The sequence below is a fragment of the Oryx dammah genome, unplaced genomic scaffold (genome assembly GCF_014754425.2).
Source record: "Oryx dammah isolate SB20612 unplaced genomic scaffold, SCBI_Odam_1.1 HiC_scaffold_27, whole genome shotgun sequence".
NCBI lineage: Eukaryota > Metazoa > Chordata > Mammalia > Artiodactyla > Bovidae > Oryx > Oryx dammah.
Window position 1 is genome coordinate 117,740,533 of NW_024070211.1, and position 26,548 is coordinate 117,767,080.

Sequence of the window (26,548 nt, forward strand, 5' to 3'; positions counted from 1 at the left end):
ACTGGAATCTTCAATAGAAACATGTTAAATATTAAAATGAATTATAGTCTTATATTAGTAATAATCCAAAGGAAATACGAAAGTTAGGAATGAAAAGTGGTGGTGAAAGCCAGACAGATAGCAAAAGGTTCTTGAGAGATTGTGAAGCTTCCTGTATGAGTTATAAGAAGAGGAGAAGGTGAAAAAGTGATCATTTTAAGACCCAGGATGAAAATGTAGGTGGCTTGTAGATGGAATGAAACAAGAGTGAATTTCAAACCAGCAAGAACTGTCACCTTTTCATGAGTTTTGTGCATTTGATCTTGTTGTGTGACAATTTCTTCTTGGGCTCCCAGAATTGTATCTAATTGTATGGGCTTGGCAGTTTCAACTACCACCATGGACGCAGCAGCTGTCTCAGCTTTCTGTATTATCTGATTTTCAGAGTAAAGTAAAGGTTTGAGTTTCAAAAGGCACAGGAGAAATGGTGAGTTAACTTTGCAACATTCAGGAGGATACAGAATGCTTAGTGGTGAGAGAGGAAATACCACAGTTCTGTTTTAAGGGCCTACACTTGTGTTTAACACCCAGAAATGAACTTCTTTTCTGCCCACCTGCCCCTTAGTAAATTGTCTTAAAAACTGAAAAGTCCTCATCTTTGAGATATATTGACACATTAGGGAACTTAGTGAATACTCACTAGCAAATGGCTAAACAACTATGGCTATTGAACCTGTCAGTTATCGGCCTTGCAATGGCAACAAGGATTTCTATGCTCTTGATTATGCAACTCAGGTTCTTGTGTATTCAAACTCTCCCACTCACTGTAAGGAGAGAAAAGTTCATCCAATGGCCTCTGACCAGCTTTTAAGTCTGAGTTGCACCTTTTAAAAAAGTAGTTCTGAGATCAACAAAGAGCTTGAGATTAAGAGAGGCTGGCCAAGTTGGAACAACCTCAATGTCACTGAAATCTACTTGAACATGAAAGGGCCTCTTCCTAGACCTTTTAAAGCTTGATTCAATACATGGGAGAGAAGTTGATTTTGACATTGAGGTTGTTCCAACTTGGCTCTATGGCATAAAACCAGCAAACACTTCTGGGTCACTGTTGATCAACCAGGAATTCACTTTTTTTTACAAGTACTGGTTTTCCCCGATGTTGAAATTCCTCACTTTCACTTGATATTTAGTTGAAGTGTTCATGGCTAGTGTATGTGTGTAATGGGGGGCAGGGGGCAGACATACATGCATATCTTACACCATGTAAAGTTTGTGTGTTACAGTTTAAGCTATGCATGGAAAAACTGATTGTACCAGTCGGTAACTAGGCTGGAGTGATCACTATCTTCTGGTTAAGCATGCTCTAGAAATGTCATTGACACACCCCGAACTATTCTAGTCGATAGATAATCTTCTTGAAACTGATCAGTTGAGTGGAAAATTATGCAATGAGAGCAGAATTTCCATCATGAAAGAATTTCCATACTACACATAGAGAAACAACAAAACGAAAATATACACAGAAGACTCCTCCACTTAGAGGTTTTGGTTAGAGGGAACATGTAGCTGTCTGAGATGTGATATTTGTCAACAGATTACAAGGCATTTACAAAACTGGACTTACTGTTTCTTGAGTTATTTGTTTTTGTTCTTGTTTTGCAGTAATTTCTCCAGTTATTCTAGTTTCTTTTTCTTTGGCTTTAGCTGCAGAAATTACTACTTTAGGTACAAATGCTTTTTCAGTTTCTTTTCTTATCTGAAATCAACAATAAAAACAAACCTTATTGTCTGCTGATCTCTAATGAAAGCTGACATAATGTTTAATAAATATAACAAAATAGGAAATCAAAGAAGTCCTTTTCCAGAGAGCCCACTAAAGAAAATGATCTCATTTTCATTAATAGTGCCATGCTCTTTGTATAAACCATACGTTATGCTGCTTAGAGAAAAAGAAATGGATTCAACACCCTTTGCTTTGAATTAGAGAGTGTAGTCTTCTTTAAAAAGACTTCCAATTTTTATAAATGCGTATATGGCAGTATTATTCCGTGCCACTCTGTCATCTAAAGGAAATCCTAGAGCATAGGCTATTAGAATGGAAGACTTTACAAGTAATACTGATTCTTTAATTTTATAAATGAAAACTCAAACATAGATGATTTGTAATCTATATTTATACAATATTTTTGCATTTGCTTTGAAAAACATCCTAAATATTATGAAGGTTTGGAATATCAAGACTTAACCTTTCTAAAACTGAGACACGGGGAAGCATTTTTGTCCATATCCCAGGTAAAATGTTTTCCAAACCCTTGTGAGTTAAGTTGCTTCAGTCGTGTCCATTGTTTTGCAACCCTATGGACTATAGCCTGCCAGGCTCCTCTGTCAATGGGATTTTCCAGGCAAGAATACTGAAGTGTGTTGCCATTTCCTTCTCCCGGGGATCTTCCCAACCCAGGGATCAAACACACGTCTCTTAAGTCTCCTGCACTGGCAAGTGGGTTCTTTACCATTAGTGCCACCTGGGAAGCCCAGAAAATACTGTGTTTGGATCTGGACACCTAAGGTGTATGCGAGGGGAGAGTGAGGTACTGGGGGAGGGGCAGTTTTTCCCCAGTTTCCTCTTTGTCATTCTCACCATCATCACTGAAATTCAGGATCTCAGGGTTAAAAGAGGCTTGGAAGTTATCTTCCCAAACCAGCCAACTGACAATTGGCAGTGCTGGCCAACAGCCCTATCAGGTGGTCTTATCTACTCTGCTCCTGAATGCCTCCAATCACGAGGCTGTCTTCTTCACTTTTTTTCTGGTCATTTGACCTGAGAGGGCCAGATTCTCCACCTCATTTCAAATCCATGCTCAAATGTTTTTCCGAAGACTCAGGAAGCAGTTGCAAAGCTATTTTCAAAAGCACTGTGGGTTCGATGTCCTTTAATGCTCTTCTCAGTTCTTGCTTCAGCATCTACTTCTCCCTCACAGTCTCACAGGTAGTCGGTGCATCTCCATGTCAGTGTAGAAGAGACCCCTGTTTCTACTTCCAGTGTGTGTTCCCAGAGCCCCCTTCTGTCTACATAAGGGAAGCATTTGGGGACTCTAAGAGACTTTGGTATCTAGTACCCAGGGACACAACCATGTGAAGCAACCATGTTGCCCACCAAACAACACCTTTCCTTGTAAACAGCACTATCTGCGCTGACACTGATAACAACAGCAACGACAATTTCATATCAAAACCCATTTTCACCTGTTCATGAGTTACGTGCACCTGCTCTTGTTTTGTCGTAATTACTTCTCTGGTTCTGGCTTTTAATTCTTCTTCTCTGGCTTTATCGGCGGCCACTACCACCTTAGTTACAGCAGTCTTCTCTGCCTCCTTTCTTATCTGATTTTCATAGGAGAGACAAAAGTAACACTGTAATGTGCCTTATATAAAAAGGTACAAAGATAAATCAGGATAAAGACATAAATGTCACACAGAAGAGGATAAGGAGGAAAGCTAGAGTGATTTTAAACTATAACAGAAAATCTATTCAAATACGAGGTGGCAAATTATCTTGGATTTATTACACCTTCCAGCTATGAATCAAATGTCACATACGTTTTGAGGAAAGTAAAAGCAAAGCTCTTTAGGGAAAGCTTAGAGAAACGTAACGGCAGCCCTCGAATAATGGTTTCCCGGCCTGGATCCTGGAAAGACGGAGCTCTGGATGGACCGTTTGGGAACTACAGCTCCAAGTGTGTGTACCTTGTTTGCTCAGCTTAACTTCTCAGCCACCCTTTACTCGTCTTAACTCAGGATCGCCCCTTGTCTGACCTCCTGAGAGGTACCTCTTACCTGCCGAGCTGCCTGACAGAGAACTGACACAGTGTGTTTATATCCTGAACCCCTCTGGTCTCAGACCACCAGGTCAGAATGTCCTAAAAGTCTGGGCCATGGAGGGCTCAGCCCTCAAAACAATCTGAACCCTGGTTCAACCCGGGAAACCTGCACACAGAGCTCAGTCTGCACGGCCCCACACCCACCTGTTCGTGAGCAGGTTGGATGTGCACGGCAGTCGTGGTTGTCCTCTGAGCAGTCTGCTCTACAGCGCTGATAACTGGTTCTCTCACTCTGGCCATATCAACAGCAGCAACAACGGTGGCAACAGCTGCGCTCTTGTCAGTTTCTTGTTTCACCTGGATTGGCAATGAGCAAGCATATTACTTTCCGAAATGACACGCCCAGTAGAAAATGCAAAACACAGTGGAAACGAAGTCATCAAGAGTGAAACAGACATGTGCATAAGCATTTATTACCGCTAAGAGAGATATGGTATGTATTGCTAAAATCTACATTTATAAACATCTCACAGAGCACAGCTTTTGTGGCGCTTCCCAGGTGTCCCTGGTGGTAAACTGCCCGCCTGCCAACGAAGGAGACATAAGAGAACTAGGTTTGATCCCTGGGTCGGGATGATTCCCTGGAGGAGGGCATGCTAACCCACTCCAGTATTCTTGCCTGAATAATCCCACGGACACAGGAGCCTGGCGGGCTACAGACCATAGGGACCCAAAGGGTCAGACACGACTGAAGTGACTTAGCCTGCATGCACGCAGAGCATTTTCATAGAGCATAAGCCAAATTCACTTTCTGTTGTATTCTTATATTCATATGCATCTTCCTTCAACCTATACAGACTGTTTCACGGCAGGATTCTGGTGCGAAAAAGCAGAACGGGAAAGGAAGGAGGAAGCTCCAGCAGTACCTCTGCAGCCGCAGCGGCGACAGCTCCTGCTGCGAAGGTAGCGCTGGCGGCGGCGCCTGCAGCCCCGCTGATGGTCACTTGTTCCTGGATCCCATATCTCCCTTCCCATCTCTCCTCTGTCCTGATCTGAGTAGCACTGGTCACCGTGGTTTCTCTCATCTCAGCCTCGGATGAAGCCACATAGCCCTCTTGCTTCCAAGGGGGAGGCACTTCAGGGCCTGGGGGCATGGTGGGTGTCTGAGCCTTCCGGACGAGTAAGGGAGACTTGACGGATCTGATGGGGGATGTGGAGATCCTCCCCGCCGGAGACACAGATCTGAAAGTCAAACGGCAGAGGTCAAAGAGTGCCAAGGCAAGGAGCTACTCTCTGGGTCATTAGATTTGAATGAAGGAAGAAAAATCTGGAAGTGTTTAAGGCAGGGTTTTAAAATCCGTGGCTCCGCATTGAGCCATGTACGGATCTTAACCTATACAGAGACAAGTACTTTACTTGAAAGTAATTTGTTTTAAATCTCAGTGAGTCTTATTCTTATCTGCTGTAACTCTGTATGAGAATCAGATCTAATCCTAAAGAATTCCCTTGCCCTGCCCTACCGTTTCATGTTTAGAAAAGTCAAGACACCAGAAGGTGTTCCCCCAAAATACAGTCAAAGAAAGGGCACTGAAAATATGGTAACATAACTCTAAATTTCTCTGTAGTCCCAATTCTGGGGGGCAAGGCGATGTCAAATAGGTGTTGAAGGAAGCAAGATTTCTGTAATCAACATGCTTGTGCAACTTGAGGTTAAAAGAAGGTAAACCTTTCTCATTTTCCTGTAAGACTTCCCACAGCCTTCATCAAGCCCATATGCTTTGTGAATTGCAAGGCTTTCTCATGAGTCATTTTGCAGAATTCTAGGGGTATAGCTGTGCTTTGGAAACTGTTCTGGTCCAAGTGTGGTGCACTGCTGTTTTAAGCATCTTCTGTATTTGTTTACCCTCACATCCTCATTGTATTGTACTCTGAACTTCTTTTAAATATCCTTATAGTGGATAATTTGAAACCTAAGGATTCCATAGTTCCTAGGTGGCTCAGTGGTAAAGAATCCGTCTGCCAATTCAGGAGACTCGGGTTCAATCCCTGGGTTGAGAAGATCCCCTGGAAAAGAAGTGGCAACCCATTCCAGTATTCATGCCTGAGAAATCCCACAGATAGAGGAGCCTGGCTGGCTACAGTCCATGGGGTCGCATAGAGTCGGACATGACTTAGTGACTAAAATAAGGATTATATAGTTTTTGGTTAAACTGATAGTTTCTTCCAAAACAGTTTTTATTTTTTATTTGTGTTCAAAATGCAACAGCATCAGCTCAAGAATCTGGGTACTGAATAAAGCTATCTACAGTCAAAAAAAAAAAAAAGACAGCTTCTAATTGACAATAATAAATCCAGGCATCAGTCAACTATTTTAAGATGAAATTTCCATAATTTAATTTTTAATTGATAGGGTTTAAATATACTTTTCCCTCTAGGTGGCAGTATTGCCTTATCATTGCATTTAACTACTGCATACAGGAAAAATGTTTATAAATGTATTCTGACATTACATAGGGTACTTAACTTACATCGATCATAAATAAAACAATTATTCTAATTAAGGCTCAAGGTACAGTTGATATCTACTCTAAATTGTAGAGTAAATTAACAGTACATTACAATATTGACCAATTTCATGAAGAAATGCTTAATCATTTTCTTGAAGAAGGGTTTCTTTGGGTGAAAATCAATTTACATTTTATAAATGGAGTTGTGATCAACAAAAGGGAGATCTAGGGGAACATGTCTCTATTTTGAAAGTGACTGCCTTTGAACATAACAAAGACCAGTTTAGAATAATGTAGCATTTACACTAATTGAAGAAAAGCAAAGTGACATGTATTTACAATTTTCGACCTATGTCTTGTTCTTGCTGTCCTAGTAAAATGGGTCTAATTCAAATAGACTTAAAGACATGATTAGCATGACATGAATGATTAGCAGCAGGTTGCAGGTAAGCCTGTAACTGTGAAAATCAATGTAATTTGAGTTATTATAGGAAAGTGCTTATTTCTGCTCTTACAATAAAAAAAATAATCATCTGGTCACAGCGAGATATAATGCACCTTATTCAATGAACTATGTTTGCCTTACTTTACAACAAAAATCAAGATTCAGGAAATTGTCCATCCTGGATAACTGTTATTTTCTCCAGAAATTGACATTTTAATTTCTTAATCATTTTAAAGTAAATTTGGGGGGCTAAATAATTAGAATTGCTATTAATGAATTCTCAGTACTTCTAAGACAGTCAAAATTCTCCACAGAATCAAGGAAACTCTGTAATTCTAAATAGCTCTTGGGCTTGGATTAAACATATGGTGAGGTTGTTACCTCCCTCAGAAATCACGTTTGGCCTGTCTTGTGATTTTGTGGTGTGCAAACTTGGAGTTTGCCTGAAACAGAACACTTTTAAAACTTGATAGCCAGACACATTTTTAAAACTGAGCTTTTAGGCCAAGGTTTCATATTAGTACTTATCAGTATCTTTAATTTTTAAAGTGGGCACTATAATAAAGACTGGAAAATACCTAGCATTTTCCCATATATTTGCTGGACATTGACATTGCCTCTGGTATGAAATACTTGTTATTTTCCCCTTTTTTCATTTGTGTTGCTTGTTTTTTCTTTAATGATTAATGTGTTGAAGTTCTTGATACATCTGGTATATTAGAGCTTTGCCATGAAATGTTGCAAATATTTCCGCCAAAGTCTACTGCTTGTATTTGCTTGTTTCTTATGGGGTCTTAGCCAGCATCAACATGCTCAGTTGTATAGGCTATGCATGGTTTCTAGACTTGTACTATTCACACTGCAGGCATTGTATGTTTGCTTTAATATTTTATGGCAGAAGCAATGACATATCTTGAGGAAGAGGCACCCTTAGGTTTTTTTTTTTAACAAATGCACTATTTGGTGTAGCAATGATTTTGTTTTTGCCATATAGAAATTTTTGTTTTTATGTATTTGAATCTGTAAATCTATTTTTAAAAGCTCTGCCCAACAAATGTTTTCTCAAATTTTCTTCTCATTTTTCTTGTTTTTTAAAATTTATTTATTTATTTTTTATTGTACTTTACAATTCTGTATTGGTTTTGCCATACATTGACATGAATCCACCATGGGTGTTTTTTAATTTTTTAAAAATTTAGCTCTGTAGTCAACATGAAACTTATTTTGTAAATGGTGAGAGATACAGGTTTACATTTGATTTCTGCCAAGTGGATAGCTAATTGGGCCAGCATTCTTCATGGCACAAAATATTCTTTTCCCCACTGAACTGAAAAGTCACTTGGATTAAAAATTGAATTTCCTGGGTACCTGGATTAATTTTCGGATCCTTTGTTCCACTTCCCCATGTATATCCTATTTATTTACCAATATCACATTTTTTGATGACAGTAATGTCACAATAAGTTTGAATATTTTTTGAATCGACTATTAACTTATTCTTCTTTTAAATTTTTTCTTGGCAGGGGAACTTTCTCTACATTAAAAAATTTTTTTAATGGTCAAGAAACACTTAAAAAAAAACACAAACTTTCCTCTTTTACTAGTTTATCATATTAAAAAAACAAACAAACCAAAAAGACACCTCAGCATGTTAAGCTAAATCCCAAAAATTCAAATTTGCTATGGATAGTTTACACTTGCTTATACAGTTTCTGAGTTCTGATGATACATGCTTATTTTCTAAAATACCTCCATATTAACTAAGCAAAGAAATCCAGCTTATATTCTAGATAAAATAACATAAGCACATACAAAATATTTAGAAGGTTTTACTTAATATTAGAGCATAAGACAATGGCACCCCACTCCAGTACTCTTGCCTGGAAAATCTCATGGACGGAGGAGCCTGGTAGGCTACAGTCCATGGGGTTGCTAAGAGTCGGACACAACTGAGCGACTTCACTTTCACTTTTCACTTTCATGCATTGGAGAAGGAAATGGCAACCCACTCCAGTGTTCTTGCCTGGAGAATCCCAGGGACAGGGGAGCCTGGTGGGCTGCCATCTATGGGGTCGCACAGAGTCGGGCACGACTGAAGCAATTTAGCAGCAGCAGAGCGTAAGAACATTTGTATAACTTATATTTAGAAGATACCTTCAACTAATTATCTCATTGAATCCTCACATCTTGAGATCATTCTTACTATGATTCTCTATAATTTACAAATGACATGACTAAGACCTTCAGCAATTTAACTTCTTTAAACTTCTTTCACTTCTGGTCACCTATTTAAAAAATTAGGGGTGATACTTCTTAGAGGTTGCTATGATTATTTAATGAAATAATATACACAGAGCACAACTGAATGTCTGACAGAGAAACTGGTCAATATATATTAATATTTTATTATTACAACTATTCTGTAAGTCACATTTTAGCTAGTGATCAAGAAGACTGAACACAGAGCTTCCAACCTTAAATTCTGTGCTCTTCTCATCTCACTGTGCTTTCTCTTAGCTCCTAGAGCAGATATTGAATGGCATACAAATAAGAATGTAGGATTAGAGCTTATAAAGTTTTCTAATTTACCCGTGGACAGTAAAGATTTGTGAAAATCATAAACAATATCTTTTGGGTTTAACTCTTTTTATCACACACAACATTCCTTATTCCTTCCTTTTATATCTCTTCTTATCAGATTAAACCTAATTTTAAAACGCATAATGACCTGATCTCTTGTAAAAAGCTTTACCTGACAGGGGATGGAGTTGGTGCCCGCACATGTCTGACAGGGGAAGGGGAGTGTCTTATCGGCGATGGGGACTGCTGTCGAGCCAACTGTGCTTTGGCAGCAATGGATGGTGGTGTGGGAGACCTTGATTTTGGTTTAGGAGGTATCCTGGGAGGTGTTTTATGCGGCAGCTGTTGCCCAGCAGCACCATCTATGACCATCTCAACTGCTGCAATTGATCTGGCATCAAAGTGGGCCTCAATCTTCTGCAAAGAGAAAAATAAAGACCATGGTGAGAACAAATAGTTGGTGAAGCAACAATTTAAAAGGCAGTATATACAGTATATATTTCAAGAAAACCTTTTCAATTCGAGTTTGTCGTGTTTCTGAAATCTGAGCAGTCGAAACAATTGTCTTTGTCCTTTTAGCGGGTACTACTTCTTCACCTGTAGGAAGGGAAAGACAAGTATTTAGGAGGGAGCACAAGGACCCAGTTTTAAAGGGGTTATGTTAATTCTGACTACAAAGTCAATAGGATTTTCTAGGTATCCCAGTGGGGAAAATTGCAGTAAGATTTGGATTTTGTATAAATAGAAATTAGGTTTAAACAAAGAATATATTTATTATGATTTATTTGAAAATATTATTATGAGTTTACTTAGAATCCTTTAAAAAAATTTCATTATTTGCCAATAATTTGAAAATGTAGATGACTTAATTGAAATCTTTCCAATTTCTAGTGGCGTTAAAAATTACAGATTGCTTTAATGATTCTAAACTCCTCCTTTTTATGGGTGTTGAAAAGCCAGCTTTGATTTCAGCTCACAGTATTCCATGACCTCAGAGGGGAGGCAGGTGGACCGCTGGTCCCACTCGGTCCTAAATGTCCCCTCTCCCGCCTCCTGTTCCTCAACCTCCAGGGCATACCTTGAACCAGTAATTCGGCAGTGGAAGTAGCTCTTCCAACGCTATTGGTTGCATTCACTGAATAGGTGCCAGAGTCTTCTGGGTATGCTTCTGCAATCAGTAAGCTGTAGAGTTCGCCTTCTTGTGAAATTTGAAAATCAAGGGAGCTCTGGATTTCGGCTCCATCCCGGTAGAACTTCACCACAGGTGTAGGGATTCCAGTCACTCTCACTTGGAGTCGCACTTGGCTTCCTTGTCTCACAGTCATGCTCTGCAGCCGTTGAGTGAAGTTGGGTGGTGCTGTCTCCGCTGCAGCAGAAGCGAAGAAAATCAGGACCAGTGCCAGTCGGGGTACTCCCAACAAGCTATTTTTAAGTAATCACAGCTCTGTTTCCGAAACCAGGTCATGACTCGCTGACTCAAACATCCTTGACTGTCCTTGAGCCCAGCTCATCCATCAGATGACAGCAAGAGTGGAGCCAGGAGGTGGCAGAGGGCACCCACCACCATACTTTATTGCTTTGTTTTGTTTAGCTATTCTAGGTCACCACATTTTTAAAATGTTATGTTATAACATTTTTAGAGACTTTTTCCATCAGTTACTCCCAGCTTCACATCTAGCACTTTTTAATATGTTAGGGTAACTTTACATATTTCAGTAGGTTGCATTAAAATAAATTCCAATGGTTGGTTTGCTGGATATACCTATAACTTACAGAATCATTACATTTTAATTTAAATAAAAAATCCTAAATTGGTTCCAACTTAATCAATATTCAAATAACTCAAATATTTACTTGCATTTAAAATGTTAATCCAAATAATGACATGCTTTAATGTTAGTTATGCTACAAAAAGCAGATTTTTAAAATTATGTTGGAAGTTTTTAATAAAATAAATGTAAATGGTGAGTGGGATTAATTTTGACATGTTTTTGAGTAATAAACAATAGCAGATGCTGTCAACCTTGTGCCTTGTCCCTTTTGAATTTCCTGGATAAAAGTTAAAGTTCATACCTGATGTTCCTTCTGTTTTGGTTAATGAGAGTCCTATACTTAAACAGTGCTAAATACATAGTTTATTGGATAGACATATGTAATGTTATGCAGTTCATGAAAGATATTGTTCTATAAGATGTAAAGTAATGTGATGTTTTGTGTATTAATATCTTACAAAGTAAAGGATGGAGAAAAATGACAGAAGCCATAAAGATTAGGCGGTAACTTTTATGGGGAAACTGTGTCATGCACTTGAATCATAAATTTGCCCCTTTTCTATGCTTACAGTGCAATTTTTTTAGAAATAGAAAGTAAATGAAGAATTATTCATCATCATAGCCTAGAGCAGTACTTCTTAAATGGGTGGTCTGTGGACCACTAGCGTCAGAATCATAGGTGCCTGTTAAAGTGGGAATTCTTGGAGATAGTCATATTTCCTTAGTAGGTGCACACACAAGGCTCCAAGCCTTTCTACTTGCTCAGAAACACAATTTTTAACATCTCCTTAGTATACTTTTAGGTGCTTGATACATGCATAAAGGAAGTAGTTCTCAGCCACTTTTTGAGGAAAATTAAATTCCACAAGACAAACAACTTTGCTGTCAATGCAGCGTCCAGTGAGCCCTTCTCTGGATTCCAGCTGCTCGTGCTCACTAGTTCTGGGTGGACAACCCCCACCCCAGATCCTGGAGATGCCTTCTGGGCGGCGTGTTTCAGGGGATGGGCAGGTCCCCTCCTGCCTACCTGTCACGAGAAGCTCAGCAGTACTAGTCGCTTGTCCAGATCCATTGGTGGCTCTCAGGGAGTATCGTCCACTGTTGGCTTTTGTCACGGCGGGGATCGTCAGTCTAGCGCGGCCATCGCTAAAGGAGATCTGCACGCCGGGCAGCGTGGAAGTAGAAATCACCTGGCCATCCCTAAACCAGCTCACCTCAGGAACTGGGAAACCTAGGAAACAAAGAATTCATCTTTATGTTCGGGGCACTGCCAAGCCCTCCATTCTGTCCCCATGTTCACTCCCTTATCTTAAACCATAAAAGCTATCCAGAGTGTTATGCTATTCAATGACAGTGAAAATTTGACAGCTCTGTGATAAAAGTACAAAGTTGCAGACCATTAGGAAGGTCTGTGGGTTCACACGGAGGCCAGCACCTTCATTTCACAGGGGAGGAAACTGAGGCCAAAAAAATCTCAGTAATTTTTTCAAGGTCCCTCGGCGGGCAGCAGCCCACAGAGGGCTAGAACTGCCATCACCTGCCCTCCTGCCCAGGGGTCTATCTAAGGCGATTTAATAGACATCATTAAAATCATAAAAGAGATTTATTAAAGTGAAGAGCCAAGGAAATTCTGAGAAAAAAAGTGACTGCTGTCCTCTTCAAAAACAAATAAAGAACAAAAGCAGCAAAGGGATCTGAAAGTTCAGCCTAACAGGCACAAGAGGACACGCTCATCTCTTTACCTCCTCTGTGGTTACGGGGACACAGTCTGCCTGACCTCTCCTGACTTTCAAATGCACTTCAGTAAAAATGCCATGCTCATACAGTAAGAGATGAAGCTGCACCCAGTCTTTCAGAACAACATGGATACTAGGAGTCGCAGGTAGAAAAGTACACTTCTCTTCACCTACCATGGATTGTGGTACTAGGGACTACATGTACGCGGTTGGATGTTTTAAATATACTAAAATTCTGCATTCAGAAGCATGAGGCAGATTCAGAGCATGGTTTATTCTGCCTTCAGCCTGAAGGTGGGTGATCTAACTCAACTGAGGAAATGAAGATGAGCGAGAGAGAGTTTATTTTGTTGTCTTTACATTAGTCAATCTCCCACTGTGGCCGAGTGAACAGTTTATTTGACGAATTCATGGGTGTCAGATATTTTCGGTGGTGTTTTCCTAAGAATTCTGTTAGCATAAAGTGTGAAGGAACAAGAAGCTTATGAGGAAGCCAGATTCCATTAGTCCACAAGCAGGTGAACTTCCCAGTGAAGTTATCTATATGTGATCTGCTTGTTCAAGAGTTACTGAGTGGTACCAGATGAATAAGTAAATTATTTGGAAGTCAGTTAGAGTTTGTCATGTATGAGAAGAATTGAATGGGTCTCTATATACAGATACAATAGAAACTGAAGAATGATTATGATATTTATGTCAAATCATATGATATGTCAAAATATCACATGTGATATTTATGCACTATAAAATAGTGTAAGCCAGTTATGAATAAGATTGGCACATAAAATAGAAAACAAAATGTGGAAAGAGAAAGGAAAAGGAAATCTTATTTTAAATCTTTATTATAAGCCATAAAGTTAAAAAAAAAAAAAGAACCATGCACCATGGAGGTGCATCAGGCATCAACTTTTAGTTAATTCATATAATCTTACATAACCAATTATAATACTACAAAAGGAGAAAATGTTGATTAAATAATTTTCAGATTATTTACAATATGATTTATAGACTACCACCATTTTGTTACATGATGACAGGTCCCAGAAATCTTCCATTTTCAAAATCATCCTTTAACTGAGTTATAGAGAAGAAAAAGAAGGGGGAAAAAATGAGACAAAAGAACTTTCTATTAAATACAATTCTAGGGTGAGCGTTTGTTTCTCTTTAATATGTGAAACGAGTGGCATATATTATTTTGGAGTGTCATTTCAAAATGACTGGAAAATCTTTTCACTGACTAGAATCACTTAAAGATTGAGAATAAAAGAATGAAATACTTAGGAGTTAGCTCATCATTGAAAGTTCTGCCTTCGAGAGAAGTCAGTTGTCTTGTGATTTTCCACGTGAAACCACAGAGGCTCAGGCACACGGAACAGTCAGCACCAGGCTACTCGCCCAGTAGCTCCATGACCGGCCCCTATCAGTCTGGAGTACTTGGCTTCCAGTCTGGCTCTGCAGCTGAATCCAAATATAGAATGACCAAATTTGGTCCTACTCAGAAGCTGGATTCTGACAACAGTTTTAATCCAATGCTAATTATTTTGCTTTGTGGAATTATAAATATGAATAAAACATTTTCAAACCATTATATTGTCCGATTTTGTCAGCACTCTGGGAATGGTATACTCTTATAATGACCCTTCCATTGAGTTGGGCCAATTTCACAAAGTGAAAGCAGGACTTAGGCTTAATGTTGAGTCCTACAAAAAAGTTAACAGAGAGGAGGCACAGAAGACAGAGGAACATGTGCACGTGTGAGCTTACCACTAATGTGAGCCTCAAAGGTTGCGGTACTACCCTCCAGTACCACAACGCTTTGTAACGGCTGCGTAAACGTCGGTGCTTGAGTTGTCATCTTTTCAGGCACTCTGGAAAGGAAGAGAAAAGAAGTTAGAGGGTCACAACTGAGGGCCATTCTGGAGCTACTCTGTCGACGGCAGAAACACACATTTCCAAATAGGTTGCTTCTCAGATCATCTGTGGGCCCAGAGTGTTCTCTCTGGCGGCTTGAATTCGGTTTCTGAGTTGATTTGCAGCTTAACGGAGTAAGCAAGTCTAAGGGGAGATGGAGGGAAAAAATGGAAGCAAGCAGAGCAAGGAATGTATGCTGGTGGTCAAAGAGAGCAATTCAGTCTTACGAAAGGTGGGAACCTGGGAAAGAGTCAGGAGAAAGGGAAAGCTCAAGGAAACTAGGGATCATGACAAACAATAAAAGCAAACGTGTGAAAAGTGTAAAATGAATCTTTGCATCCCATCAGTCTGAAGGAATTATTTTAAAATGTCCTTCCTCCCAGTATTTTTCACTCACTGTTATTTACAAAGTTGACATAGATTCAGGCATTATGAATTTAAGTAATCCAGGTGAATGTTTAAAATAGTAACCAAAACTAAAAGTTTAAACTTTATAATTTCTTTCCTTATTTGAAAAGTTTTAGAAAGCTTTGTCAACTAAGCACAAACCCTCTGTAGACAGCATACAGTGCTTTTTATTTCTTAATATTTCTTCATATTGTAATTGCTCACTAAATGTTGCTACTGCTGAAGTAAATATTCATGAAGTTTAAATTTAACTGGGTAGGCCAAAATTTATTTCAGATCTGAAAAATACTGACTTGAGTTCTTAATAAAGAATAAATGTCCAGAATGCAAAAATGTAAGGCTGGTGTGAAGTGCAGCTGAAGTGAAAGCACCTATGCTTTTATAGCACAAATATTAAAAAAATCCAAGAAAATAACATGAAACTGGCAGTTAAGTTCTTTTGTTAAGTGCAAGATGCCTATTAGTTTTAGATCATGAGAAGCATTTTCTGATGTATAAATACCTTCTTATTCAACGTCACTATTCCACTATTCTGACATAAAAAGCAGATTCTCAGCTGTCAACTGTTTCATTACTAGTGTTCATACAATTTTGTATTAATTAAAAGCTTATGGAACAATAATTTTTCTAGTCATAATTACTGTCTTGAAACTTTCTACTTAAGTTAAAAAGAAAATAAAACTAGAATTCTGAGACAATAGCATTTATATTTGAAAGATTCTGATAATATCCAAAGGTTTTTTTTTTTTTTTAAACTGTTGCCAAGAATTCCTTAGTGTAGCATATTATCTTTAGGACACAAAAACAATTTTTTTTGACTAACTTTTTCTGTTTCCAAGTGAGTGCATCTTCTAAAATTAGCTGTATTCTTGTACCATTTATATACCTATGTATTTATAGGCATTTACAGTTAGTCATCTAATTTCAGGAAGAATGGAAATCAAGGCATAATTTGAAATAAGTCTCTAAAACACTACTTCTTGCCCTTAACATCAACATTTATTTCATATCATATAATTTGATAATGAGTTAAATTAAAACACATACTGAAATTCTAAGTGGTTTAGAAAACAATTATAAAGCTTGTTTTCAAAATTTCTAAATATATTGCCATTAACTGGCCTAAAAGGGTCTTCTAGTCTCATCATTTAGGTAGATTTGTGGCTTTAGCACTTGGTCTTGAGAGACCTTTGTCTAATTAGGGCTGAAGGTACGCATCTAAAATGTCATGTTCCCAAAATAAACTCTTCAGCAGATGACTGACAGCAGGCAAGTGTTCTGTCACCATCCTGCAACTGATACCTCAGCAGTTGATTCCCTTAAAAAGTCATCAGGGTGTAGCTGATACCACATGCATTTTATCAGAGCTATTCTTGGTGTGTCTCACTTTATCACTGAGTAATATAACCTTGAACATTCTCAACCAAAAAAAAAGTCTATAAAAGAAGCAAACATTTTACATCATTTCAGACCTCAACTTTTCATACTTTTAGAATTAAATGCTTTTAAATAATTTGAATCACTAACTGCTGGTATGCTAAACCATTGAACTTTTAAAAGAAAACTGTTCACATATTTTAAAACAGAAGTTAAAAAGCAGAGTGGATCAGAACCAGTACCAAGTAGGCGGACAAACACCTTTATAGACATTGCACACACAAAGCTAGTAGGGAACTAGAAACTAATAAGGACGGGACTCTACTAATAAGAAAGAAAAGATGCTGCTCACCTGATTTCTCAGGAGTGCCCAAAAAGGGTGGGACTAAGCCCAAGGTTGCTTCTGAAACGACGTCCTATTTAGAGTTGGTTTTTTCGACCATCTCCAACATGAATCGGTGAGCCTCTAACTTAAAAACAAAACTACACAGTCAAGACTGTGTAGTTTTGCTTTTCTATGCAATCCCTACACCCGAGGCGAGGCTGGGAATGCACGACTGCTCAAGAGCCAGGGGCGGGTCGGGCCTTTTATTTGCCAGATCTGCTGACAGCCCCACATCTCAGGGCAGGGCGCTGGCTGATTGGCTGTCCGAGGAAAGCATGATGGGAGCGGGGCCTGTTTGGTAGTGGCACAGACCACCTGTTCTTCTGATTGGCACTGCTAAGTTTAGCACCTCAAAAGGGGCTTTACCAAGGAAACAACCGTCCTTAAAGAATAACTCTGTTGAGGCCTGGGGAAGAGACCTTGTCGCCCATGCTACTATCTGAAAATACGAGTCTGAGGAGAATTTTTAACAATAGAAAACACTTGTGGGCAATTATTCAAAACAGTTCCAAACCTGAGGGCTCTGCCCTGAGTCAGGTCTGATGCCTGTTCTCTTCCCCCTTACAATCAACCAAATGGACCTGTCAATCATCACAAACAGATGACGGAGTTTATCTCGTGCATGAGACTTCACCTTTTTTTTTTTTTTTTTTTTTTTAAGAATCAGTGTCTAAAAACCTCAGCAATGAAGAGAGTTAATTTACGCTATTTATCTTCTCCAGAATCTATTTGTGCTTTGCAGAGTTAGGCCAGTGTTAATGAGCTTTGTGTTACAACCCTGCAAGAAATAACAGTTGAAAGACAAAATCTGAACCTGGCTTAAACAGCCTGTACAGTGTAATGATTTCTTTTTTCAGATTCCTTTTTTTTTCTGGCATTAATATTTACAAATATACATGCACTGATCCTTACTGAGTAGCCAAGTGTTTTGTTTAAATCATCCATAGGGTTCTCTTTCAGGCACATGAAAGCTGCCTTACTAATCTCTGCAGTTTGCTGTTACTAATGGGAAGTAGTTAGGAGATGATATAGTTGCTATTTTAAGACTGAATTTAATTTCAAGCAAGAGATATTTCAAATACAAAAGAGCATACCCAAAGAGCTTTATAATAGTTCAGCTGAGAGATTTGTAAAGCTTCACTAAGAGGGAAGAAAATTGTCTTGTTGATAATAAAAAGAGATTTTCTTAATAAAATAGACTAAAATTTTAACTTTTAAGTTAAGTTTATGTCTGTAATTAAAATGTCCCCTGCTGTGGAAGGCCATGCATTAGATTTTTCAACTTCCTGAGTTGTGATTAACTCATTAACAGGGCTTCCCTGGTGGCTCAGAAAGTAAAGAATCTGCCTGCAATGCAGGAGACCCAGGTTCAATCTCTGGGCTGGGAAGATGCCCTAGAAAAGGGAATGGCTACCTACTCCAGTGTTCCTATCTGGAGAATTCCATGGAGAGAGGAACCTGGTGGTCTACAGTCCACGGGAACACAAAGAGTCGCACACGACTGAGTGACTAACACATTTGAACTTATTAACCCAAAACAGCACTAAAATATACCGGACAACTTATGTAATATAGTTATAGAGACAAGGTGACATATTTAAACATTTGTCTTATTTTCTTAAGTGGTGATATCCATATTGCCGGTATTACTTTCCCTACGATAGACGCTATCTGCCAAAATCCTATCTGACTGCTTTATTCAGAAACAACTAGTTTCATGTTACGTATCATAAAAATAATTCCCAATCACAGACTATGTTACAGGCAACTGGCCAGTCATAAAGCAAAGCACGACCAGAAATGTCATGTGATTTTTGTGATTTGCAGTGCTCACCAAGCTGGTTATCCATTTAAAATGTGTTTGTGCATGTGTGTGTATGTTGAGTCTGTGTATGTATATACGCTCTTAGATTCACCTGACCTAATGTGAAGCATGTGAATGTGTTGTTGAGTTTGCTAGAATGAAAATCAAATGACTTTAATTCTTATGGGAATTAGAGTGAATGAATAAATAGACTCTTGAAGCTTATGTCATTTTGACTTGGTGCAAAACTGAGAGTTCAAGAGCGGGGAAAGTGGACCATCTATGTTATAGACATAAGGTCAAGTGTTCTCCAAAGCTGCTTATCTATTCACTGTTGTTGGATGTTTTTAGACTTTGCAGCATTATCAAGATACTTGCCTTTTGGCATGTCCATCCTTATATGACATTCAGAGGTAAGAAGGAAGGAAGAAAAGAAGGAAAGGAAAGGAAGAAGAGACCAGTAGGTAAAGAGCTAACTTACTACTCTGGCAAGAGGCCATGTTATTGGATTAGTGGACAATACATGGTATTATGGTAAGCATTAGTTTTAAAATTAAATCTTCCATAGTTGTAATATAGTAAGCTATCCCAGTGGAAACTAAATACTACTCAGATTGGGGGAGCTTGCTGATGCAGTAAGATCTTAATTTATCACCCTAACAGTGGAGAGGAGTCCCAAAGATAATCCAAAACAGCTGATAATTCAAATATAATGCCTACTTAGTTTTGGAATGCATGGGGTGATTCTCTTTTTGAACATTATAGTCAAGGTTATTCAATAAATAATTAAGTATATGCTCAGTGCTGAATAATGTGCTAAATTATTGTAATTTGGGACTCTATACTGCTTATTTACTCAATAAACATTGCTTATTTGCCAGGCATTGTGCTAGATGATGGCTAAATAGTGGTGACCAACAGAAGTTCTGGTTCCTGTACTTTTGGAGATTATGGTCCATATAAACTCCTAATAAATTCTCAGTATTCTACAACTGAAACCTAGACTAGAATGTGTGTAAAACTTAGGTAGTATCTCCATCTACATAACTGTGGTTGTTGTCAGACTTTATTTATACTCCATAGGACAAGTTATCAAAGGAAGGACTTCAGTTCAGTCCAGTCGCTCAGTTGTGTCCGACTCTTTGTGACCCCATGAATCACAGCACGCTAGGCCTCCCTGTCCATCACCAACTCCCGGAGTTCACTCAGACTCATGTCCATCGAGTCAGTGATGCCATCCAGCCATCTCATCCTCTGTCATCCCCTTCTCCTCCTGCCCCCAATCCCTCCCAGCATCAGAGTCTTTTCCAATGAGTCAACTCTTTGCATGAGGTGGCGAAAGTACTGGAGTTTCAGCTTCAGCATCATTCCTTCCAAAGAAATCCCAGGGCTGATCTCCTCCAGAATGGACTGGTTGGATATCCTTGCAGTCCAAGGGACTCTCAAGAGTTTTCTCCAACACCACAGTTCAAAAGCGTCAATTCTTCGGCGTTCAGCCTTCTTCACAGTCCAACTCTCACATCCATACATGACCACAGAAGGACTTACTGGGGGTTATTTGAGAAATGGGTACAGTTTTTAAGGCTAATGTAAGAGTTATTTCTGACAGAAAAGAGTAAAATTGATGTCTCTTATAACCCATTAAATTTGTGTGTGTGTGTTCTTACTGTATTAAACACAACTCAAGCACTGTGATTATAGCAATGTATGCGACTGAATCTCTGCTCTCAAAGAGTCTGCATTTTAGCAAGCAGTAATCTAGTCATAGGAGATCTATAAAGTCCTTTCCACTCATAAAGTGTTTCAAAGTTGAAATACTGGCTTATCATTGAGCTATTTTTACATAGGGAAGTAGAAAAGCAAATTCAGGAATTGCATAGGAAAGAATGTGCTGACCCAAACAACCCATTCTGATGGATTAAGATCTGTGGTCCTTGAATTACAAAGGCAGGCAAAGCTACAGCAGAGACATGGGAGCAAGGAAATGCTCCTTGAAATTCCAGACTTCTCTTTGTCCTACATGTTACTACCTCTAGTTACAGTTGCTTTTGGAGAAGGCAATGGCCTGGAAAATCTCATGGGCGGAGGAGCCTGGAAGGCTGCAGTCCGTAGGGTCGCTAAAGAGTCAGACACGACTTAGCGACTTCACTTTCACTTTTCACTTTCATGCATTGGAGAAGGAAATGGCAACCCACTCCAGTGTTCTTGCCTGGAGAATCCCAGGGACAGGGGAGCCTGGTGGGCTGCCGTCTCTGGGGTCGCACAGAGTCGGACACGACTGAAGCAACTTAGCAGCAGCAGCAGTTACAATTGCTTTAGGAGTAAGATTGAATGAACTGCTTTCTACAATTGTTTACAGGTATGCTAATAGTCACTCACACATTTAATGGCACCTTAAATACCAAAAGTTTATTTTAGACACGTGTGACACTTCTATCAAAATAAGAAAGATCAAAAAGTTGTTCTTGTGTTTCTTGGGAGCCCTACTCCAGGGACATGTGGCAGTTTACTTTCACCCTCTGCGGGCTTAGGCAACTCACTGGACTCTCAGAGTCTCAGATTAGTCCGTTGTAAATTGGGGATTATAATATCTACTTCAAAGGGTTTGGGGGGAAGATTAAATGACAGAATGAGCGTGACAGTGTCCGGGACGGTGAGAATGAGACAGATTATAAGCATTTAGTTTGTTTGCTGCTGCCAAACATGACATAAAAGAAAATCATTTCTGTGCTTGGTAATATTAATTTAATCCATCATCTACCCAGCTGAATATCCAAAATAGTGTTCTCCACGGAATCTTTGAAAAATCTAAAAGCTAGCTCATAGAAACACATCATGTCTTTCCCTGACGGACCTCAGAAGGTGACATGACATTTATATGTGGAATTAAAGCAAAACTCAAGAACTACTGGTATCTTAAAGAAGAAATAAGCTGGGTTTCTGGGATCTTGGCACAGGAAACCTTACATCAGATCAAACCCAACCACAAGCAGATGCTCACAGTTGGTGATATTATTGTCAAATAATAAGCTTTACATATACCAAAAAGAGATAAGCTTATTTTATCCAGTAACTACTGCAGGCACAGACCTAAGGATTAAGGGCTCTTTGGGAGCCAAAAATGTCTTTGGAGATGAAAAATAAGTTTTGTTCCAAAAAACTTTGCAAAAATGAAAAATAATAGATGTTTATCACATGCCTACAAAAAAAGAAAAAGACATGTTAGCTCTGCTGTTTACTAGTTAACATGTCTTTTTTTGTAGGCATGTGATTAGTTCAGTTCAGTCGCTCAGTCATCTCCGACTCTTTGCAACCCCATGAACCACAGCACGCCAGGCCTTCCTGTCCATCACCAACTCCCGGAGTCCACCCAAACTCATGTCCATCAAGTCGGTGATGCCATCCAACTATCTCATCCTCTGTCATCCCCTTCTTCTCCTGCCCAAAATCTTTCCCAGCATCAGGGTCTTTTCAAATGAGTCAGCTCTTTGCATCAGGTGGCCAAAGTATTGGAGTTTCAGCTTCAACATCAGTCCTTCCAGTGAAGAACCAGGACTGATCTCCTTTAGGATGGACTGGTTGGATCTCCTAGCAGTCCAAGGGAGTCTCAAGAGTCTTCTCCAACACTACAGTTCAAAAGCATCAATCCTTCTGCATTCAGCTTTCTTTATAGTCCAACTCTCACATCCATACATGACCACTGGAAAAACCATAGCCCTGACTAGATGGACATTTGTTGGCAAAGTAATGTTCCTGCTTTTTAATATGCTATCTCAGTTCAGTCGCTCAGTCATGTCCGACTCTTTGCGACCTCATGAACTGCAGAACGCCAGGCTTCCCTGTGCCTCACCAACTCCTGGAGTCCACCCAACCCCACGTCCATCAAGTCGGTGATGCCATCCAACCATCTCATCCTCTGTCATCCCCTTCTTCTCCTGCCCAAAATCTTTCCCAGCATCAGGGTCTTTTCAAATGAGTCAGCTCTTTGCATCAGGTGGCCAAAGTATTGGAGTTTCAGCTTCAACCTCAGTCCTTCCAATGAACAACCAGGACTGATCTCATTTAGGATGGACTGGTTGGAACTCCTTGCAGTCCAAGGGACTCTCAAGAGTCTTCTCCAACACCACAGTTCAAAAGCATCAATTCTTCAGTGCTCAGCTTTCTTCACAGTCCAACTCTTATCCATATATGACCACTGGAAAAACCATAGCCTTGACTAGATGGACCTTTGTTGGCAAAGTAATGTCTCTGCTTTTAAATATGCTGTCTAGGTTGGTCATAACTTTCCTTCCAAGGAGTAAGCGTCTTTTAATTTCATGGCTGCAGTCACCATCTGCAGTGATTTTGGAGCCTAGAAAAATAAAGTCTGCCATTGTTTCCCCATCTATCTGCCATGAAGTGCTGGGACCGGATGCCATGATCTTTGTTTTCTGAATGTTGAGCTTTAAGCCAACTTCTTAACCCTCCTCTTTCACTTTCATAAAAGGCTCTTTAGTTCTTCTTCATTTTCTGCCATAAGGGTGGTGTCATCTGCATATCTGAGGTTATTGATATTTCTCCCAGCAGTCTTGGTTCCAGCTTGTGCTTCCTCCAGCCCAGCGTTTCTCATGATGTACTTTGCATATAAGTTAAATAACCAGGGTGACAATGTACAGCCTTGACATACTCCTTTTCCTATTTGGAACCAGTCTGTTGTTCCATGTCCAGTTCTAACTGTTGCTTCCTGACCTGCATACAGGTTTCTTAAGAAGCAGGTCAGGTGGTCTGGTATTCCCATCTCTTTCAGAATTTTCCACAGTTTCTTGTGATCCATACAGTCAAAGGCTTTGGCATAGTCAATAAAGCTGAAATAGATGTTTTTCTGGAACTTTCTTGCTTTTTCGATGATCCAGCCGATGTTGGCAATTTGATCTCTGGTTCCTCTGCCTTTTCTAAAACCAGCTTGAACATCTGAAAGTTCATGGTTCACGTATTGCTGAAGCCTGGCTTGGAGAATTTTAAGCATTACTTTACTAGCATGTGAGATGAGTGCAATTGTGCGGTAGTTTGAGCATTCTTTGGGATTGCCTTTGTTTGGGGTTGGAAGGAAAACTGACCATTTCCAGTCCTGTGGCCACTGCTGACTTTTCCATATTTGCAGGCATATTGAGTGCAGCACTTTCACAGCATCATCTTTCAGGATTTGAAATAGCTCAACTGGAATTCCATCACCTCCACTAGCTTTGTTCGTAGTGATGCTTCTTAAGGTGAACTTGACTTCACATTCCAGGATGTCTGGCTCTAGGTGAGTGATCACACCATCGTGATTATCTGGGTCATGAAGATCTTTTTTGTACCGTTCTTCTGTGTATTCTTGCTACCTCTTCTTAATATCTTCTGCTTCTGTTAGGTCCCTATCATTTCTGTCCTTTATTGAACCCATCTTTCTATGAAATGTTCCCTCAGTATCTCTAATTTTCTTGAAGAGATCTCTAGTCTTTCCCATTCTATTGTTTTCCTCTATTTCTTTGCACTGATCACTGAGGAAGGCTTTCTTATCTCTCTTTGCTATTCTTTGGAAGTCTGCATTCAAATGAGTATATCTTTCCATTTCTCCTTTGCCTTTTGCTTCCCTTCTTTTCACACCTATTTGTAAGGCCTCCTCAGACAGCCATTTTGTTTTTGTGCATTTCTTTTTCTTGGGGATGCTCTTGATTCTTATCTCCTGTATAATGTCACGAACCTTCATCCATAGTTCATCAGACACTCTATCTATCAGATCTAGTCCCTTACATCTATTTCTCACTTCCAATGTATAGTTATAAGTGATTTGATTTAGGTTGTACCTGAATGGTTTAGTGGTTTTCCCTACTTTCTTCAATTTAAGTCTGAATTTGGCAATAAGGAGTTCATGATCCGAGCCACAGTCAGCTCCTGGTCTTGTTTTTGCTGACTGTATAGAGCTTCTTCATCTTTGGCTGCGATCTGATTTTGGTGTCGACCATCTGGTGATGTCCATGTAATGTAGACTCTTCTCTTCTGTTGTTGGAAGAGGGTGTTTGCCATAGGTCAAACACCTATGACCAGTGCGTCCTCTTGGCAGAACTCTTAGCCCTAGGCATGGGATAAACATCTATTAGTTTTCATTTTTTAATGTGGTTGATATTTAAGGGATGGATTCTCCAAAAGTAAAAGAGCCTGTGTGGGACAAAAACCTATAAATGATCCGGAAGGCATCTCTACTATCCCAAGGCTAAAAGTGAGCTTTGAAGTATTTTAAAGACCCTTTGAGCCTTAAATGATGATTTATGTTCTTTTGGAATTCTGAAGTGTTTGTGTGTCTGTTGAAGAGATGTAGGTTTTTTTTTTTAACCTCTGCTTTACCCTATCTGTTTTGAATTCTGAGTCAGATACCATCCCCTCCACCCACATTTCCTCACCTAATTATAAACATAGAATCCTTCTGAAGCAAGCCTTACTGTGAAAACAAAGGGCAGGATGCTGAATATACTTTGGCTGCCCTTGCATCCACTGCCTACCTCCTTCCATCCTATGGGATGTACTGGCAGGAGAGTTTGGGGTATGTATTCCTTTTGATCCCTCCTTGTCTGGCTGTAGTTTGGCCTTGTCCTACTTGTGACTACGCTCTTACTGGGGACCCCTTTCCTACAGGTAAACTCTTTGGCTTCTGGTAACTGCTCCTTTCCCAAGGGTTTTTAGCTGGGTTTTCCCCAGGGCTCTTCCTTATCCAAGGTTAGTGCTCACAAACCTGTCCACACCTTGTAATAGTCCCTTGATTCAACTCTCTTCAGTTATGCTACAGAGTTGCCTGTGCTTCCTGCCTGACTCTGACCTAACCTACTTGTATAGAGACAACAATAAAAATTTCTTACAAATACCATATGATATCACATGTGGAATCTAAAATATGACACAAATGACCTCTTTCTATGAAACAGAAAGAGACTCACAGACAGAGAGAACAGACTTGTGGTTGCCAAGGGAACAGTGGTTGGAAGAGGGATGGATCGGGAGTTTGGGATTAGCAGATGCAAACTATTATATATAGAATGGAGAAAGGACAGATCCTACTGTATAGCATAGGGAACTATATTCAATATCCTATAACAAACCATAATGAAAAAGAATATGAAAAGTATGTATGTATGACTGAATGATTTTGCTGTACAGCAGAAAGTAACACATTATATTATACTTAATAAAATAAATTAAAAAATAAAAACTTCTCTTCCAACTTCAAGCTAAACCAACCAAGCCTTTACCTTATTACTAGATAATTGTTTCCATTTCCAATAGACTTATTCCTTAGCCTGACAGGCTTAATGTATTTTTTACATTAACTTCAGAGTTTTATTCTGTTCCTTCTCTCTTCCTCCATTCTTCTGTCTCATATCTTTTCTTCTCAAGTTATTTTTGAGGGTCTTCCATATACCAAGAACTTTGGAGGCTGTGGAAAGGGTAATATCCTTCCCTTACTAACTGGAAAGAAGAGAGCTATGTAACAATTCTAGGAAAGACAGTGGAAGGGAAGAGCCTAAAATGACTGATAAAGATACTAAGTGCTCAGGAGCCCAGAGATGGAGGAGGCCACTGAAAGGAGCAATAAAAGCAGAAGTCTTCATGGAGAGGATAACTTGGGCCAGAAACTTTACATTTCATCACACCCCTCCCCGCCCCGCCCCTGCCAATAGTTAAGGCATTTCAGCCAAATCAGGTAAAATATGACAAAAGAGAAACAGAAATGAAGAATGCCTTTCAGAGACATAAAAACAGAGTAGAAAACTAAACCCATGTCAAGAAGAGCACAAGCTCACATACCAACAAGG

At 39.4% G+C, this 26,548-nt stretch overlaps 1 protein-coding gene across 4 annotated transcripts in view; it reads right to left on the reverse strand.

The window, feature by feature from the left end:
* The window catches only part of TTN (titin), a 274,747-nt gene extending 257,636 nt beyond the window's left edge, over nucleotides 1–17,111 (reverse strand). For 3 of the 4 annotated variants that reach the window (XM_040227720.1, XM_040227719.1, XM_040227722.1), the window contains exons 1-11: nucleotides 16,886–17,111; nucleotides 14,602–14,705; nucleotides 12,129–12,332; nucleotides 10,408–10,695; nucleotides 9,841–9,926; nucleotides 9,502–9,746; nucleotides 4,724–5,039; nucleotides 4,002–4,154; nucleotides 3,223–3,360; nucleotides 1,604–1,735; nucleotides 276–413 (exon numbers count right to left, since the gene is read on the reverse strand). In XM_040227720.1, the coding sequence (XP_040083654.1) occupies nucleotides 276–413; nucleotides 1,604–1,735; nucleotides 3,223–3,360; nucleotides 4,002–4,154; nucleotides 4,724–5,039; nucleotides 9,502–9,746; nucleotides 9,841–9,926; nucleotides 10,408–10,695; nucleotides 12,129–12,332; nucleotides 14,602–14,692 (1,791 nt within the window). In that variant the 5' untranslated portion in view covers nucleotides 14,693–14,705; nucleotides 16,886–17,111. The remainder of the gene's footprint in view (nucleotides 1–275; nucleotides 414–1,603; nucleotides 1,736–3,222; nucleotides 3,361–4,001; nucleotides 4,155–4,723; nucleotides 5,040–9,501; nucleotides 9,747–9,840; nucleotides 9,927–10,407; nucleotides 10,696–12,128; nucleotides 12,333–14,601; nucleotides 14,706–16,885) is intronic. The other variant, XM_040227721.1, reaches the window with a different exon arrangement.
* Between the last annotated feature and the right edge of the window lie 9,437 nt (nucleotides 17,112–26,548).